The 19,370-nt window shown below is 59.1% G+C and overlaps 1 protein-coding gene across 1 annotated transcript in view; it reads right to left on the bottom strand.

Annotated features, from left to right (window-relative positions):
* LOC308644222 (nuclear factor 1 X-type) overlaps window positions 1–19,075 on the bottom strand; it is a 96,359-nt gene extending 77,284 nt beyond the window's left edge. Inside the window, exon 1 of the mRNA XM_081285072.1 lies at window positions 18,703–19,075. Coding sequence (XP_081141198.1) covers window positions 18,703–18,729 — 27 coding nt within the window. The 5' untranslated portion in view covers window positions 18,730–19,075. The remainder of the gene's footprint in view (window positions 1–18,702) is intronic.
* Window positions 19,076–19,370: the final 295 nt, after the last annotated feature.

Here is a 19,370-nt window from a genome sequence, read left to right as displayed (position 1 = left end):
GGTTCTGGAGGCCAGAGTGAGAACCAACAGAGCTGGCTGCCCTGGTCCAGGTCCACAAGACCCCTACAAGATGATGAAGGGGAGTGGGGTGCTTAGAAAGAAGGGGATAGAGGAAGAAGTGGGCAGCAGCAGGCTAGGCCCCATGGTCCTGGGCCGAGCGGCTTCTCAGAAGGGAGCTGAACCCTGGTCCGCCTACCCTTTCCCTGGCTCAAGCCCCAGCTGGCTCCCCCCTCACTTTCACTAGCACTAAATTTACTTTATAATTTTAAAATTAAATTTTAAAAAAAGCAGGAAAGAGAAAGCACTAAAGGCAAAATACCTCCCACAATATCTCTCCAAGGAAGGGGAAAAAAGTTTCTGCTTATGTAAAACGACAAATGCAAGGGATCGCTGAAAAGTCTAAGCACCAAATAACAAGGAAAACACGAGAGAAACACATTTAATTAAAAACACCTGAAGCAAATAAATAAATAACTCCCTCTGCAACTTGCAGGCACTGCACAGCCACTGGCGCCTGTGGGCAGGAGCCCCTGCCCCCACTTCTTGCCTACTTTCCCCTTTCCTTTCTCACAGGGAGCCTCCTCTTTCCCAGGCTGTTTGGAGGCCCCCTTTTCCTTCCAAGTGATGTACCCCACACCTGGAGGAAGACCCAAGACATTCATCCATCTCACCCACCAGGAGCAGCTCTCTGCAGCCCTATTAGAAAGCCCCTTCCCCAATTCCCACATCTCTCCAAGCAGCACCCCTGGACCCTGCTCTTCCTCTCAGATCTGGGCCTTGTGGACACTGTGGGAGAGGTGATGCCAGGCCCAGCCCAGCGGTCAGCTCTGTCCCCTACCAAGAACACAGGGCTGCCAAGGCAGGCTCTCCAGGACCACATCTTCTTTTCCTAATGCATATGGAGACTAGGAAAAAAGAACTACTGGCTTAATTTAAAATATGACAAGGGGCTGGGCACAGTGATGCACGCCTATAATCCCAGCAACCAGGGAGGCTGAGGCAGAAGGATAGAGTGTTTGAGGCCATCGTGGACAACTTAGTGGAGGGGGGATCCTAACTCAAAATAAAATAGACTGGGGATATAAAGCACCCCTGAGTACAATCTCCAGGATCAAAATATAGAATAAAATAAGACAAGGGATCTAAGCCCTCAGAGTGGTTGATCTTTAGAAATACTTGATCCCCTTTTCTTTTTTTCTTTTTTTTTGGGGGGGGGGGATGGGAATGTGGGTGAGCTTGAAGCGGCTTCCCCACACTCTGGGTTTGACTCTCCCACCAGTCGACCGCCTGGGAAACGCGCCCTCGGCTGGCATCGAGGTACCAGAGCCCGGCTCTTTTCTTCCTTTCTTTCTTTTTTAAATCGCTCTAGTAGAAGCCAGGCAGTGGGTCAGGGCCCAGAAGCGGGGGAGGGTTGGAGGGTTGTCTCCAACTCGGGGAGAAGAACAACCGGCCGCAAGTTTCCCGGCTTGTGCCAGTTTGGGGATTTGCGAATCAGACCGGAGCGAAGGGAAAGGCGGGTGAGGGAAAAAGCCGGCATTAAAACTAACCAGCTCCCGGGAGAAGCGCTCTTTCCGCTTTTAAATAAGACAATGCCGAATGGAAAGGAGAGAGGAGAGACGAGTTATTTCTCACTCTTTAATTATTCCAACGCTTAGCATTATTTAAAAAAAAAACCACACACATTAGCCAATGATATATTCTAACCCTCAACAAAGCTGGTATTTTTCTCTGATTACAGACCTTGCAGTGGCAAACCCGGGCTCCGACGATAGAGGCAGCGCAGAAGCGCGCTCCTAAATGAGACACAATTTTATTAAAATCATAATAATTCTTTGCATTTCTATAGCGCCTTTTCAGCCTCAGAGATCCCGAGTGCCTGACGCCCGGTTCTACCCGGGAATCAGCCACAGCAGTCTTGGTCCGGGCAGGCGAGGATGGCCATCTCCCGAGTGCCACCCGAACGTACATTACGCCCCCCTTTTGAAACAGCCTGTTTCTATCAGTCAGCCTCTGTCTCGCATGCTTTTTTTTTTTTAAGTAATAAAAACTCCTTTAAATTAAAAAAATGTTTTTAAAGAAAAGGGAAGAAAGGCTCGAAATATAAGCGGGGGAAGAGGGAAGGAGCTAAGTGTTGTCTGGGAGCTGGGAGTGGAGCGGAGGAGTCTGCAACCTGGATGGGTCGCTCTGGGTCCAGGGTGCAGGGCCCCCTTCATCTCCCCGGGTGCAGCTGGGGCCGGCTGAGTCACGTGCACGTGGAAAAGCAAATGGACCTAACACCACCAAAGCGCACTGAAGTAATTCGGGTTTTGAGAAGACGGTTACAACCGACTTCCGAAGGGACCGGAGGCCCCAGGGCACTTTCTCTGAATGCCCCGGGGCGGCTCCCGGGCCTTCGGGCCTTCGGGACACCGGCTTCCTCCTCCAACAGGTTAAGTCGGGTCCGCTGGACGCACAAGTTTTCTGGCCGCCGCACCCCCCGCCCATTTTTCCTCCTCTCCCTCTGGCCTGCCCCGGGAGTCCCACCGCAGCGCTGCTGGCCCTGGGTAGGGCGGCCTCGGCGCCCCAAATTCAATTAGCTACCTCCGAAAGGCAAGGCGGTGTTGGTCCGAAGGGATTTAGGGGAATTTTTTTTTTAAATGTTCTTTTAGGCTTCGTATCTCCGGAGTCCTGAAGGCAGGACGAGGGAAGCGCATTTTCTGCCACTTAGTCACATTTCTTCCCGGTTCTCGCTGGACGCCAAACGCCCCCAAACTCAGCCAACCCTGCAAACCAACAATACTCTCCCCTAGCAAATTTCCCCGCCATGACTCCCTAAAAAGAGGCGGCATAGGGATGGCTGGGAAGGCTGGGAGCAGGCCCGGGTCCGCGAGCTCACAGGACGCCGCGCGGTCGAGGGCAGAAAGTCTGCGCCCACTGCGCCGCCCGCTGCCGTCGGACTCTGGACGGCGGAGCCCAGACACTTGGAGAGAATCGCAGCAGGAATCGCCGCCACCGCGTCCCGATCCCAAACCTCCACGGGGTGTCAGGACGGCCGCAGGAGGGAGAGTGCGCCTGGGCGGCCCTGGACCCCACCTCGTGCGCCCACATCCGAGTCCCTTCCGGCCGCGGCCTTCGGAGTTGGAAACCGCAGGCGCCCCAGAGCCCAAACCAGGCCAGCCCTCCACGCTGAGGGCGCAGGTGTCTTCTAGGGGGAGTCACTTGGGGGGGGGTTGCTGAGAGGGATTCAGCCGCCCCCCAGGCAGTAGGGAGCCGCCCCGCGCGCACGAGAGGCCTGGAGGACAAAAATGGAACCCCCAAAGGCCTATGGCAGCCGGAGGGCTCATTCTGGGGCCTCTGACGAGGACAAACGGTTGAAGGCCTCGCTTATTACCGCTACCCCTTCGCACTCTTCGTTCTCTTTCCCCTCACCTGCCCGCGAGGTCTACGGTCCGGCACTGCCCACTCTCGGTGAGACTCGGCCTGAGCGCCCTGGGGTGCGCCACAGGCGCTTCCCACATCCGGGGCCTCGAAGCACTGCTTCCCGCCTTTTTGCTGCCGCGCACGCGCACCATCCGCTCGTAGCCAGGAGGTTCCCTAGTGCCCCAGGCTCCAGGACTTCTACACCATCGAGGGTTGTGTTGTTCCCTCCATCCCGCGGTGCGCGGTGCGCGGTGCAAGTGACAGCCGCAGTGTGCGACCACGTTCTGTGGAGTGGAAAGCTGAAGGCCTGGGCCCAAGGGAGGCATCCCCGCCACCCCCAGCTCCGCGTGCACTCCCCAGTCTTGAGCCAGTTGTAGCAATGGGTCCAGGAAATGCCACGCGCTAAGAGAACACCCGGGAGGCTATAATGAAAGAAGCCTGTGGGCGGCGGGCACCTGTCAAGGGGCACAAGCTGGGGCTAGCACACTTCCCCGGAGGCATGTCTTTGCCCGGGTATGCACAGGCACGTGGAGTAGTGCCCTTCCGGAGTGGGGTGGGGGCTTCAGGTCTACGTACAGAGCAGCCCCTCTCCTCCCCTCGAGGCACTCTGAGACACAGAAGGCCATCTGACTTTCTTCAGCAGGGTTAGGACATTGGAGCTCTATGGTTGGGCATTGGGGCACTCTGGGAAGTCCTGGGACACCCTTCCCCACCTTCGCTCGCCAAGCGCTTCTATTTTAAGACGTCTCCCACCCCTCCAAAACCCACCCACACTCACTCCCGAAGTCCATGGCGCACGCTCAAGGAACCCGCCTCCACGCCTGCGGCGCACCTTAGGGGAAGGCCAGGAGCGCCGGAAGCAAATTCCCGAGCGGCCAAGCTGGACCCAGGGGGGCAAGTGGAAATTTCGCCCGGGGTTGGGGGGGGGCGTTAAATGGCCTCTTTGTGGAGAACTGCGAGCTGTCACTCAGGATTAATTTAAGCAGCAACAGCAAACACACCAAAAAGCAACGTCTCGCCGCCAGCACCCACCCCCGCGATTGTGTTTCGGGAAGGGCTGCGGGATTTGGCGGTGCAGTCCCGCCCTTCAGGAGAAGGGGTCTCGGTCTTTACAAACGTGGGGCGTCCGCGGTAGGGGAAGGGAACTCCTCCTGCCGCGCCCCACCTCCCTGCCTAGCAAAATGGGTTTTGAAGGTTTGGTACCAAACCTACTGGGGGTGTTAAAGTCCAAGTATAAAAAGTGGAGCGGGAAGGACGAGGGGAGCAGTGTATGTGTGTGTATGTGTGTCATATTATATATATATGGAGGTACAAATTTCAAATATAAATATAGTGCATGCAGGGGTGTTGTTGTGCCGGAATCAGTTCTGGGGGTCTCACCTGTGCCCCCAGGGACATTTGGGAAGATGAGAGTTCACAGAGAAAAGGACAAGGTGGGAATTAATCCCCCCAACTCCCTTGCCCAACAACCTGAATTCGGCTTTGGAGCCAGGTGCCCTGGGCGGCCTGACAGGGCAGGTGTATGGTTTGTGAAATACACGCTTGTGCAGGCCAGGGAGGTGTGTGCTCTCGTGGGCCTGGAACCATATGTGTGGGCACTAGCGGCTCTTGCAGGCTCACCGACCCACCGGAGCCAGGAACATACCCCTCACCTCACCCTCTTGAAGGCGCAGGGCATTATTTCGGCTCGCAAAGCCCATCCCGGGTCCAGCAGGGAAGTGAAGATGGTTTGTGTTCCCGACCCCATCAGGTACCAGGCTCGCCGTGTTTGTGGGCATGTGTGCGCCCGGAAGCCTCCTTGGAGTGTCAGGCCTGCGTGTGCAGATAAGCCTGGGATCCGGATGGGATCCCAAGGCATGCTCCAGACACGGGTTGGAGTGAAGTGCGGGAGAGTTCTTACGTGCGTGTGCGACCCCCAAATATCCTGTTGGGGTTTCGGAAAGGGGTCTGCGTGCGCCAGGGTCCCTCTTCTGGACCGCGGCGCAGAACTGTGAGCGGGTGCTTCCAAGCGCCCTAGACGAGTGGCCACGTGCGCGGCGGCCGCCCGTCGGGCCTCCGCGGAGCCGGGATCTGGCCCCCCAGCAGGCCAAGGGGCAGGGCCGGCAGCCCGGCGGGCCTCGGCGGGATGTCGTTGGAACCGTGTTGGTTTTGGCTGAGGCAACTCAAATGGGGGAAGCCCCGGGGAGCAGGCGGGGTGGAACAAAGAAGGCAAAAGCTAGGGAAGGCGAGCTGCAGAGGAGGTGGTAGAGGAGGAAGCGCCCTGGAACGCGGATGAGTGGGGGCGGGGTGGATAGGGTGCAGATGCCCTGGGCTCGGGAGCTTGGGAGGCCCAGGCGCCAACGAACCCCACTCCACCCGTGTGGACGGGGACAGGCTTGAAGTCCAGAGACTGGTGCTTTTTAGGACTCCCGCCCCAGCCTACCCAGGAATCTCCACAGAACCGCAGGCTGACATCACTTCGGGCCACGTGGGTGCTTCTCCAAGGGCAACCACACATCAGACCTCAAACTGGTGCCCACAGCACATGTAGGAACCCCCTCTCACAGCCCCACACTGCCCATCAGTGCCCCATTTGGAACCAAGTAGCATGTGAGGTGGAGGACAGCTCAATTTTCCTGAGCAGAGGACAATTTAGGCACGCTTAGGCAGGGGACTCCTAAGCCCCTTCCCGTTTTTTGACCTGGGCTGCTTACAACCTCAGTTTTCCCCGCTGGGGGGAATGGCAAGGGAGGACAGCAGAGAAGAGGAGGTGGAAAAGAGGAGGTGGAAAGGTGGAGTGACCTGTTTTAGTCCTGCATGCCCCTGGGGACATGGCTAATTCCTGTCACCCCACTTCTAGCCTCATGACCTTGGCACTTGACCTTGTGGCCTCTGTTTCCTCGTCTGTAAAACAGGTTCCTCACAGATGCCTCGTATTGGGAGGTCAGGTCACAGGAGGTCATGGATTCCTGCCTGCCTGCCCACCAACCGCCTGCCCAGAGCAATTGCTCTGGAGATGGTAGCTGTTATTTTTATTGTGAGGAATCTATGGCTGTGACAAGCTGTGACGCTTGGTGTGATCGCGTGAGGCTGGCTGTGTGTGCGACTGTGCCGCTGTGTGTGTGTGTGTGCGTGCGTGTGTGTGACAGGTTGTGTGTGAGACTGTGCGTGGACGACAGATTGTGCCGGTGTGCGGCGGTGCCTGTGACAGGCTGTCACCGCGCGACAGACTGCGGGTGGCGGGGTGTTGCGGGCGTTGACTGTGAGTGGAGATGAGGCAGTGTGTGGGGCTGGGACTGGGGGACCCCATAAACCTACCTCAGTGAGGATTAGGGTGACAGGGAGGGTGGGGAGGCTCTTGGGGACTGAGAGAGAGTGGCAGCCCTGTGTCCCCTCTGAGCCTTCGCTTTTCCATTGCATTCCATGGGGGCCACCTGTTTGCAAACCTCAGAGGTGAGAGATGGAAGGGCACTGTGACAGAGGCCCTCCTGACCCACTGTGTGAGCTCAAGTGCCCAGCCCTCAGCTTCTTGCTGAGGCTTGGAGTACCCACAGGAGGGTGGTCACGGACACGAAGGACCCTAGGCCTGGCTGGCTTCGATGAAGGACACACACTTTGTGTCTATTTCCCACACTTTCCCTGAGCTCCAGGCCAGTGCAGACCTAGAGAAGGAAGAAGGGGGATTTGGAGAAAGATGGGAAATGCTGGAACAGAAAGGGAGAAAGAAACCAGAGAGAAGGGCCTACGGAGGGAAGAGAGGGAGCGAGCACGGTTGCCATGGGCTATTCCCCAGCACCTTGAGAGCCCTGAGCTGGTGGGGTGCCCTGCAGGGATGGGGGGCACACACCAGGCTCAGGCCATCAGGATGGGCAGGAGCATCAGTGGATACCATGCTCAAAGCCCACCTTTAGGGACTCAGCCAGTCAGAGGGATGAGAAGACCCAGGCACAGCTGAAAAGCAGCCAGACCAAGATTCCAGCCCAGGTGCTGTCCTGCTCAGCCGGGATTTGCCTCCTGTGCCATTCCTACCCACAACTTCCCTTTATGGTTCGGGAAACTGAGGCTAGGAGGCACCTGTCCACCTATTCCTTGGGCCCCCGAGTCATGAAAATACCAGTCCAAGTGTCAGAGCCATGCTTTCCTCAATGCGGCAAAACTTCACCAGCTGGGAGAATCCAGGGACCTGGGATGGGGGCACACCTGAGACACACACACATGCCCCAGGCCTCCTTGGTGTGGCAGTGTGGGTATATTGTGTGCACATGATGAGCGCTGTGTTCCACAGCCGTTCCCCTGCCGTCTCTGATGCACAAGCCCGAGGGTGATGTGAAGGTCCCTCTGTCGGCACTGGCCTGTGTGTGTCAGCTCCATGTGTCTGAGTGTCCTTTCAGGGCCAGCCCCTGCCATGGAGGGGGAAGAGGCATCGAAGCAAACCCCCCCCACCGAAAGTGTGTCTTTGATACTTGCAGCCTCGGCAGCGAAAAACAAGTTTCCACAGGGCCGCCTTGGGTTGAGGCCAGGCCGTCCTCAAATAACATTTGAAGTTACTTAGCAAACTTTGTTTAGTGCCGAGAGAGGCGCGGGCAGCGGGCTTGGGGGGGGGTGGCCAGTAAACCGGTTTCTCTGAAGTCCCTTGCCCCTCTGGGGGCACAAGGGCCCAATGTAGGGCTTGGTTTCCCCCCACACCCTAGCTCTGGAGAAGGGGAGCAAGAATCTCGAGGATCTGGGGGATCTTGGGAGAGGAACACAGGGACACTCCATGCATGAAACTTGTCTTTTGCTAATCCAGGCCCTGGGCTTGGGTGAAGATGCCCACACTGGCCTCTTGGCAGCCCAGAGAGCAACATGGGGCCCGGGGGGCTGTGAGACACAGAAGGATCCCCACTTTTCATCGCATCTGGCTCTGCCAACCTTGAGGCTAAAAGAAGACATGGGTGGAGCCAGCTGGCTGAGGGCACATGCCCTCCAGACACATGCACAGCATCCAGAAGGCCCCAATGCCCTCCCGCCTGGTCCCCCCAAACCCTCATCTCCAGGTCCCAGCCCTTAGCAGCAAAGAAGGCCCAAGAGCCAGCAATGGCGGGTTTGGAAGTGAGGTTGGCGCCTATGGGAGGGGGAAGGGGAAGAGATGCCAAAAATGGTGAGCCATTACAGGAGAGGGAGAGAGGGAGGGAAGGAGCGGGAAGATGGAAGCCAGGCGGGCATCCTCCCGAGCTCCGGGCTGCAAAGGGGTAGCAAGCAGGCGAGGCAGCCAGGGGCCCTCCCAGGGAGGATGAGCCCTAGGTGGCACAGGACAGGCAGGGGGCCCACAGGCCCACAGCACTCCCCCACCCCCACCCCAAGCTTCGAAATGGAGACTGGCAGCGGCAGCCGCTCATCTCTGCCCAGGCGCAGGGTGGGGGTGGCGGACAGGCAGGGGGCCAAACCAAATGCCACCAGGCTGGGCACGGTGGTTGTCAGCCTGCAGCATGGACCCCATCAGCGCCCAGTTTAGGGCCCTCAACCCAGAGCTCTGAGGGGAGATGGAGTCTGGAGCCCAGTGAAAGTTGGGGGCCCAGCAGGCAAAGCCAGGTGTGCCCCCAAACTATGGGCAAGTACCCAAGACCCTGCAAAGATGGCGCAGCCTGGTACTGCCAGGGTGACAGGCTCGGGTAAAAATAAACTGGGCCCGCCCTGGGGGAGCTAAATCAAGGGACCCAGGTGGAAGTGCCACTCTGGGCCACCAGCTGCCCCTGCTCCACCCCCTGGCTCAGAGTGGCAGGGTTGAGAATACCCAGTGCCCATCGAGGCCTGGATTCTGTACAGGAGAGATCCCAGCCATCTTGTCCCCAGGTCCTGGGTGGGCAGCATAGGGTGTACCCACAAGGATATCCATCCTTGATATCATGAAGCCACAACAGGCCCTGCATTCTGAGCAGCTGGAGACAACCATGCTCAACCACACACCCTGACCTCCAGACTGCCTGTCTGAGACGGAGAGGGGCCTGCAGGCCACATTTGACAGGGGACAATGCTGATCCTTGACCCCCTCTGCTAAACCCATCCTCCCTCGGGCCTGTCCTGAGCGCTTTCCCCCCTGCACCTAGCACCGTCTCAAGGACAGGGCACTCCCTTGTTTATCAGATTCTCTGTCTGCCCTCCCACCAAGGCTGGCACCTTTGCCAGGTTTGCTCCCTGCCGAGCCCCTAGGGCCTAGAACAGGGCCTGGCACCCAGGATGTGCTTGGTAAATATTTGTCAAAGGAATGCACAGGCCCCCGGCTGCACCCCCAGCACGCGGGCTCCAGCTGGGTGCCCAGCAAGGTGTGGGGAGAGGTTGTCCAGTCCTGTTGGGGTGAGGGCAAGACTGGCCAGTGTAGGTTCAGAGTGGGTGAGACCATCATACACCCTTTCTCTGAGCCCTAGTTGGAAGAAGATCTGAAGGTCAGAGTAGTAAGGAGAGGATGAGGACTGACAGCTGCGGGATGCTCCAAATGGCGGTATGAGAGTGTGCAGGTAAAGGCCAGAGAACCTGCTGCAATTCTCTTCCATCGGCAAGACTTTGGAGAGTGGTAAAGGACTGACGAAGGCCCCACCACATTCCACCTTGACTGTAACAGTGGACTTCCCTTCTCTGATTCTTGGCTTATCATCTATCAAATAAAGCATTTGCTTCACATCAAGCACAGTTTTGAAGCATTTTCTGCAAACCAGCTCCTCAGATCCTTACTACAAGCCCTGTTTTCTAAACGACAAAATGAGGCCCAGAGAGGTTGAGTGATTTGCCCAATGTCACGCAGCTAGAGAGAGGCAGAGCCAGGATCCAAACCCAAGAAGAGCCCAGCCCTCAGCTCCACTCTCCTAATCAACAGTACCCGCCTTGCCCAGGATTCCAGGAGGTGAGCTAAGAAGCACTTAGCATGGTGAGCAATGGGACATGCTAGCTATCGCTGTGATTTGGGGGACAACCGTTCATTTTGCTATGATCCTACAAAAGGCTTTCTCCCACTACTATTCTGCCACCCATCTTTCTTCCCTCTCTCCCCAGGGTCATAAATGGGGAAATCAAAGGCCAAAGGATTGGGCTAGGGGTGTGGCTTGGTGGTAGAGCGCTTGCCTAACACACACAAAGTCCTGAGTTCCATCCTCACCACCACAAAAATAAATACATAAAAAGTCAAAGGTTTGGAGAGACAGCCCCGTGGCAGACAAGCCTGAGAACGTAGCTTTGTCCCCCTTCCTTCTCTCTATGGCCGAAGGGCAGTGAGGTGGGGCCCTCGGCTGCTGGGTCCAGAAAGCCAGTGATATCCTGGGCAGGGGTGGGCATATGGAGTCCCAGGCTTGCCCCCATGCCAGGCTTTTACAAACCAGGGCAGAGATTCAGGGCTCCAAATTCTATGCTGAGAGGCTAGGTTCATGGATGCTTCTTAAAATCAGTCAGAAAGGCTGGCAGGGCGAGGGGCGGGAGGGCAGGTCTCATCTCTCAGATGCTGTTTCCAACCAGGGCCAGTTGTGACCAGGCTCAAACTCATGTGGGGGTGTGAGTCCTGCCGCTGCGTGCTGGGGTAACGTGGCACCGTGCACACGCTGCACAGTTTGTGCCCGGGTTTGTGTGCGGATAACTGCATATAAGACAATACCTGCGTCTGGGAGGGTGAGCAGCACCGCATGACGCCACATCAGCCAGCCTCGCATTTGAGTGTGGCACGTGTGTGTGCAAGCCACGAGTGTTGAGGGCCAGCCATAGCCACATCACCCCATGTGTGTTCGGGGCAGGCTTTCCAACCTTGGCACTACTGACTCTTGAGCTGGATCATTCGTTGCCTTGGGGCGTCCTGTACACTGTGGGGTGCTGAGCAGCACTCCCGGCCTCCATTACCCCCAGATGCCAACGGCAGTCCTCTCTCCAAGTGTGACAACCAAAAATCTCTCCAGACATTTCCCAGTGGACAAATCACCCTGGGTGGGTCTGGGAGGTGTGTGTGTCCACGTGCCCCAAATGCTGCACGGCCCGTGTGCCGTGTGTGTTCCTGTGTGCCTGGTGCTGGCTGGGTTTTTCTGGAGTCTGATGTGCCACTGAGCACGGGTGCCGTATTCCTCACGGTCTTGGTGTGTGCTCCTGGGTGACCGAAGGTGGTAGTCTGTGTCTATACTGTGCTGTTTAACCTGTGGCCATGTCACTGGGTGTCCCATGCATCTGCACCCCTGAGGGGAACCCCCTGGGCGTGCCATGCTGTGCCAATGTTTGGTGTGGCTAGGTGTCTGCAGGTGTCTGCGTCCAGGGCAGCCTCTGTGTGTGAACGCCTATGTCTCTGTGTGCCTAGGGGAGGGAGGCACAGAATGCCAGTGTATGGCAGCAGGATTCTTTGTGCCCACATGTGCCAGTGAGGATGTGTGACTTTGTGTGAAATGGACTCAGAATAACCCCCAACACACCAGACGATCCGACTAACGAAGCCCATATTTGCTCGGAACCACCTGGATGATTTGGCCCCCAACCCCAATCCCTAAGGCCTGGCTGTGGGTGGCGGGGGGCACCGGTGCACCTATGAGCAGTCCCTTCCTCCAGCTTAGCTCACACAAATTCAGGTGGGGACGGATAGACCCCTGGTCTTGCCTGCTCTGTGCCTGGAAGGCTGGCACTGAGTTTTAGCGGCGGGGGCAGGGTCCTCGATGGTGGTGGTAGGCGCTGCCCCTTGCCTGCTGCTGGCCACCACCCCCAGCTCCCCTCAGGGTGGGGCCCAGTAGGGGGAGAGCTCCCCAGTGCAACCCCGGCTTCTGATTGGCTGCGGAGCGCCGCAGTGCCCGCAACTCGCCTCCCCTCGCTGGCTGGCGCAGCCACATTGGTAGTGGTGGCAAACGCAACTCGGAGTTCTGGGCACAGCTGCGCCTCACAGAGGCCTGCCAGCCCCACCAGAAGCCAGACACCCCAGCTCCATGCCCCGACCCCTCCCCGCCTGCCCGCCCAGCCGGGCAGCACAGTTACCCTGCCCACTGCCCGCCTGGGGCTGCCAGGCCCAATCTACCCTGCCCCTCCCCAACCAGGCCTGTGCCCCCCCCCTGGCCAAGCCCACTTGGGGGGCTCAGGCCACTATATGAGGCCACTCCCGCCCTCAGAGGGGCTCCTCGGGAAGGGGGAGGCGGTGAGGAAGGGTGGGGGCGGGGAGCTAGCCCTTCTTCCTTTAGTGAGCGCGCCCAGAGCTGGAGCCAAAAATCGAGGAGGAGAGATATTCAGACAGAGCCAAGACGCGTTTGGCAGGAGGAGAGAGAGGGAGAGAGGGAGCCGGAGGGGGAGGGAGGAGAGAGGGAGGAGAGGGAGAGGAAGGGGGAAGGAAGGGGGGCCTCAGTTTCCAAATCCGCGCCCTCGGAGCCTCAGAGGGCCTGCGAGTGGCTCCGGGGCAGGGACCTGGGGCAGGCCTGGCTGTGGGGGTGGCGGGAACGGCAGGGACAGCAGGCTCAGGCCCTCAGAGACAGCCGGACACCCAGCTGGCCAGGCCAGGGCGGCCACAGGCAGAAGCCAAGATCAATGTGCACTGGGCAGACAGAGGGAGGCCTGTGGGCGGCCCAAACACACACCCGCACCTCGCTGCACAACAGGCTTCTGTCCATGCCGGGCCAGGGCTGCGGGCGGGGCCCACAGCAGGCCACCACCGCGTGCAGCCTCATGGGAAGGGACCAAGCGGCCAGCTTGCTGGCAGCCACTCACCCAGCCGCCATAGTGGGCATCGTGCACCATGTCGAGAGGACAGGAATGCCAGGGAGAAGGGACCATGTGGCCAGGAACACAATGAGAGTCACAGGGACAAGCCCATGATGCACAACAACACAGCCGGGGTGACACCCGGAGACCGCATGGGCATGTATGTGGATTTGGGTTGACGGGTACAGGCTCGCGCACACGTGGAGGCGTAAGCTCTGGTCCGCCAGGGTAACACACTCGGTCTTACTGCTGTACATAGGACACACTGTGCGGTGACATGGTCATTTCCATGGGAAGCAGATAATCAAAGATGGAGACGGTGACAGCTACACCAATACCAATCCCCATGGACTGCCCAGGCAGCACCATGACACAAAGACCATGTCAAGCACAAGGACATGCCTGATATCACGCCCCACCCCCGACCACTGCAATGTCACCAAATACACAAGAGAGGGAAAGTGTGATGGTCCTCAGAGTCACGTGCAGATAGCACCCAGGGACAGATACTCAGATATGTGAAAAGGACCCCACAGACACTTGGCCATACAGACATCCACAGGAAAATGGTGGCCCTGAGGGGGCATTGATCAATTCCCACAGACCTAGAAGAACCCCAGCACCTCTGAGAGCCACTCTCACCTCCCAGGTCCCCACATCCAGGGCTCCGGGGAGACAGGAGCCCTGTCCACAGCACCATGTCAGAGAAAATGACAGGTATCAGCCTCCCCTGCCTCCCTTGGTCCAGCTAGAGGACAAAAGCTACAAGACCCCAAATTCCCACTTTGAGATCTGGGGACAAGACCCAAGCAGACCGCAAGGCCAGGTTCCCAGCGGGTTACATGCATAGGCCAGCAGTCAGACAGTGACCACAGGGAGATTGTGCCAACAGCTATGGCGTCAGCTTGCCACCCACTTGCAATGCCCACCTGATCTAGCCAAATCCTGCCCCACAGTTGGGTCCAAGTGACAACACCCAAGCGCAGATGTAGAAACAGCTCTGGAGCTGTGGGGATATCCCTGAGGTTGCCATCGAGATGCACCAAGTCTCTGAGCTCTTTGTCTCACTCCCTCTGGGACGTGCATTTGTACACATTTCTCTTTACTGGTGCTCAGAGCCCACGAAGGAGGGTGTCAGGTCCCCCTAAGACAGTGCAGGCTGTCCCCCCTCCTCACCCTCGTCATCATCCCTTCCTACCTTGAAGCCCTGCTTCCCTGTGCTTGGCCTATAGGACTCCATGCAAGAGGAAAGAGCTGGACCAAGAGCTAGCCCCCCAAATTCTTCTCTTGCTCCTTCCTCCAGGAAGTCCACTAGATTTCCATGGTGGGGAGGTGCCTGACCCTGTCGTCCACCGCTCAGAAGCATCCTTCTTTCAGATAGATGGGTCCAGGAGGATGACCACCCAATCGAGAACAGGTGCATTTCTGGAACATCTGCTACATGCCAAGTATCATGCTGAGCCTCCTCACAGCCCAAGAGAGATAGATACACACTGTCATGCCCATTTTATAGACCGGAAAAACCCTGCACTTCGAATCACAGGATTAAGAGATGCAGAGCCAAAGCTGAAACTGGGTGCTGAACTATGGCAAAGCCTAGCCCTTGACCCCTCTTCCCACAGCCTCTGTCTGGAAGCTCTTGGGCTTACACAAGACTCTCATGGCTGGGCAGGACCCCTGGCTCCAGTTCCCAGAGCACCGTATTCCCCCTGCCGCATTGACCCAGCAGAGTCTCGGCTCTGAACTTGGCCTGGCCCCGCACTAGAACATCTCATACAGCCCCTGTCCAGCCCCAGCAGTGACCTTCCCCAGGCCTCTTGTATGTCCACTGGTGGGGTGGGACATGTGTGCTGGGCTAGAGCCAAAGAGAGAATACGCTATGAAAAGCAAGTCCCAGAGCCAGGTAGGATAGCACCCGTCTGTATTCCCCAACTCCGTAGGCTGGGGCAGGAGGAGCACAAGCTCAAGGCCAGCCTGGGCAACAAAAAAAGTGAAAAGGGTTGGGGAGGAAGGTCAGTGGTAGACTGCCCCTGGTGCAATCCCCAGGACCTAGTAGGGGTGGGGTGAAAAAAAAAGCACCAGGTTAGTACAGGGACAGAGAGCCAACACTTCGCAAGGACAGAGACATGGCCATAGTGACCCAGAGGATCAGAGCAAGGGGGCCAGGGGGCAGGGCCCCCCCATAGGAGTGTGTGAGATACTGCGCAGAAACAAAGGTGCAGGGACATTCTGCGGCTCTGGAGGCAGGGACTATCGGCGTAGGTGTGTGTCTGAGGGTGAGTGTATCTGCGCATGCCCATGGATGTCTTTGTGTTCGCAAGTGTCTGCATGTTGTATGTGCAACCCCGTGGCCAGGAGGGGGGCGCACGCATCAGTATGTATCTCTGTGTTTGAGAAGGTATGTGTGCGCACACCCGGGTGAACCAACAGCCTCTTCTCTCCGTGTAAAAGGTGTACACCCGGCATCACTCCAACCTGGGATCTGTGAGTGTGTGGGATGAACACACTCCACCGAGTGTGTACTGAGGGCTCCACCGGTCTGGGAGGTATCACTGTCTCCGTGAAATGATGCCCATGTTCATGTCCCGCCTTGAGGGGTGTGTGTGTGTGTGCACGCACAAGCACGGGCACATTATGAGTGTGTTGAGGGTGCTTGTGAGCACAGGTCTACAGTTTTCTGAATCCATATGCGTCTCCATGGCCATGGGTCTGGGAGGTATTCCACGTCTCTGAGCCGACATCGATACATGGGTCCCATCTTGAGGGGTTCACATGTGTTTACACGTACATGCTGAACACACGTCCACATTTTCCTGATCTGTATGCCTGTCAATGGTCATGCGTCTGCATGCCAGTGTGACCAAAATGCTTATATCCCCACCTTGGTGGTAGAGTAGCATGTGTGTGTCCACATCTCAGCGCATGTCTCTCTGTTTGTTGTGGGGTCCCCTGTGTCTACCTCCACCCCCTGTCTCTGCCTGGGACTTGGGCCTGTGTCTGAAGTGGGCTTCAGCATCTCCAGCAACTGCCCTGCCTGGCCGCCCTGGATTTTGATGCTTTTTCTAGAAGGAGATTTCCGCCCCCCACCCCCGCCACCCTTCCCCCTCACCCACAGTGCCTTTCCCCGCCAGGGCCCCGCTGCTCCAAGCTCGTTCCTGCTCAATCATTTATTGACTTTAAAATCGAAGCCAATTCTGGTTTGAAAAAAAGGAAAGGGGGAAAGAGAGAGAGAGAGGCCAGAGAGAGGCTGGAGAGAGACAGAAGAGTCTGAGACTCAGGGGGCCGCGGGGGAGGCCGAGATGGGTCCAGACCAGAGACAAGGATAGTCAAATTCAGGAGGACAGAGATGGAGAAAGAGAGACAGAAAAGGAGCAGAGACAGGGAAAAAGACAGCCAACGACAGAGACCATCAGGAAAGCAGAGACCGGCAGGGCAAACTATGGAAGCAGAAAGATTTGTAAAAACAGAGTTGTGGCTGCGGGGAGGGGCAGCCAGACCCTGCTGACCAGCGGACAGCCTGCCCAGAGCCGAGGGGTTTCCCTGCCCACCATGTAGGGCTGGCAGCCTGGTGATACCATGCCCACTCCCCTCCCAGCCAGGCTGGCACACTCGGGCTGCAGCTCACACAGAACTAAGCCCATACTCCCTTCTGGAGTATCACAGAGCCAAGCGCGGCCATCACCCTGAGTCTGGGGCCACCCAGTCCCTTCCTAGTCTTGTCACCAGTGAATCAGCTGGCATTTTCTCTCCTGAGGTGCTGTGAAATCCGAAGGGTGGGTGTCTCAGCCAGGCCATGGGGTGGGGGTGGGGAGCAGGCCCAGATGTCGGGCATGCTTGGATTGGGAGCAGGACTGGCAGCCTGGTGGACAAGGGGCTGCTTGAGCCTGGGGTCTTGGTCCCACCAGGCCTCAAACTCCAGTCACACAGGCCAGCGAAGTGTCAACCGAAAAGCAGCCACAGCGCAGACCCAGTTGGCTAGGCAAAGGCCTCATGTGGGTGATCCAACATACAACGGCCAGCGGTAGAGTTGGAGGCACAGATGTAGGGGTCTCCCACATGACCAAGGCAGTCAGAGTGCCTGCTCACACCTGCACACACACAGTGAGACATAAGCACACATGTGCACCCCTGCCCACACTCACTTAGACTCAGACCCGCCTTGTATAGGAAAACCCGCTGTCTGGGTCATACATGTCTATGCCACGCAGGCCTGATCTCAGCCAGCACACAGGGCCGCACGCAGGCTCTAGATTAACTCTCTCACACACACACACAAACTTGCACCTGTGCATACAAGAGCACAAGCAGGCCTCGATTCACACCCACCTGAATGTGCCCTCCTGCCCCTTCAAAACCTCCTGGCACACCCCAGGCACAGTCACTGGCCACATCCATCTGGACATCCACTATAAACTGTGGGCACGCTGGCAGGGCTCAAGCTGGACAGAGGGGACAATTGGAGCCCCAGGCCTAGAGAATTGCCACAGACAGGCCTGGCCAGTAAGCAGGTCTAGGCAACCCCAGGTGTCCCCTTTGCCGAATCTGTGTTACCTGCCAGTGGCCTGGCCCTGCAGGCAGTGCTGTTGGGGCCACTATAGTATTTTGTGCCTGCTCAGAGCCTTATGCTACGGCCCAGGGAGAGTGGGACAGCAGGATGAGCATGATTCAGGCCTCTGTCTCTGCCTCAGCCGCACAGAGAACTTCGCTGGAGGCGGGACTCGCTCTCCCAGCGCGCCAAGGTCGGCGCTGTTGTACCCGAGGCTGACCCGACGGTGTGGTCGCAACACAGCGGTCTGTGTCCACCGCTGCCTCCCGCCCCTCCAGCCTCCGAGTGGCGGGACGGGATTCCCAGGGTGCCGCCAGGTCCACTCCGCAGCAGCCCAGGTCGCTGATACCGAAAAGTTTGCACCAAGGAAAGTTTTTTTTTTGGGGGGGCGCGGCTGCGACGTCCAGGGTCGGTGGAGAGGCACGGCCCCAGCTGGCAGTACGCCCGTTCCTCCCTCCCCTCCTCTGCCCCTCCGAAATTTGGGAGCCCCGCCATTTTCTTAGCCCCGCTCCCATGTGAGGCCTGAACAAAGACTTTGGGGAGACGCCCGGGCAGTTCGGCCCGCCCGGGGCACCCCAGCGGCACGCAGAGGCAGCCGCCAAACACCCCAGACACTGCCACCGTTGGGAACCGCTGCGCCCGCCCCAGGGAGATCGGCAGACCCAAGGTCCTCTCTGTGTCCTCGGGACCACCCTCCGGCCACTCTGTCACCCTTGCAAACACTGCCAGAGGCCACGCTGCCCCGGTGCGCGCCACAGTCACCCCACAGGTCGGCTGGAGTCCCTCTGCCCACCGCACCCCAGTAGAACGCGCGCGCACACTCTCACGCACTCCCGCCCTGTGCCCCAGGGACAGCGCCACGCACGCAGCGGGTCACCAACGAAGTCCCCAACAGGAGTCCTCCGGGTGGCCAGGGTCGCACGCGCGCGGTGACTCCCACACGCGTGTCCGGATTCCCGGCGGCACGACTTGCACCCCTCAGCGCCCGCGGGCTCACTCCCGCTGGCCGCCGCGCGCCCCCTCCGCCCGCCCGCCCGCGCCGCCCGCCGGCCTCCCGCGCCCGCTCCCTCCCCCGGTCGCGCGGGGGCGGAGGCCGGTACCTGGGTGAGGCAGTACGGGGAGTACATAGCTGGGCGCCCGGGCGGGAGCGCGGCGGCCGGCCGCGGCGAGGGGAGGCCCGGCAGGCGGCGGTCGCGCTCGGGCTCCGGCTCCGGCTCGGCTGCTCCGGCCTCCGCCGCGCTGCGCCCGCCCGGCCCTCGGCCCCGCGCTCGGCCGGCGCCGCTCCGCGCTCGCCGCTTGCAGGCTCGGCCCCGCGGGCTCCGGGGCCGCCGCCGCCGCCGCGCTCGCCGCTGCCTCTCGCGTCCGCCGCCGCCGCAGCCGCCGCCGCCGCTGTCGCCGCGCGTCTACTCCATGCCGCCGCCGCTCGGCCGGTCACCCTCGCCCGCCGCCGCCGCCGCCGCCGCCGCCACCGCCGCGCTGTGAAAGTGAAAGTTTAGACAAAGTTTGGAAGCGGCGCACTCCGGGGAGAGGGAGCGGGCGGGCGGCGCGGGCGGGAGGAGGGGCGCGGGGAGGGGCGGGCGGGGCGGGGGAGCGGCGGGCGGCCGGCGCGCACACACGCACACACGCACACATGCACACATGCACACACACGCACGCACACACACGCGGGGGCGCACACCGACGCGGCCACCTCGACACGTGCTGGCCAGCGTTCCAGCGCAGACACACGCTGACACGTAGCGGGGCTCGGACCCGGACACACATGTCA

Source organism: Spermophilus citellus (assembly GCF_964194105.1).
Source record: "Spermophilus citellus genome assembly, chromosome: 3".
Taxonomy (NCBI): Eukaryota; Metazoa; Chordata; class Mammalia; order Rodentia; family Sciuridae; genus Spermophilus; species Spermophilus citellus.
This window is presented reverse-complemented; position numbering and strand designations above follow the sequence as displayed.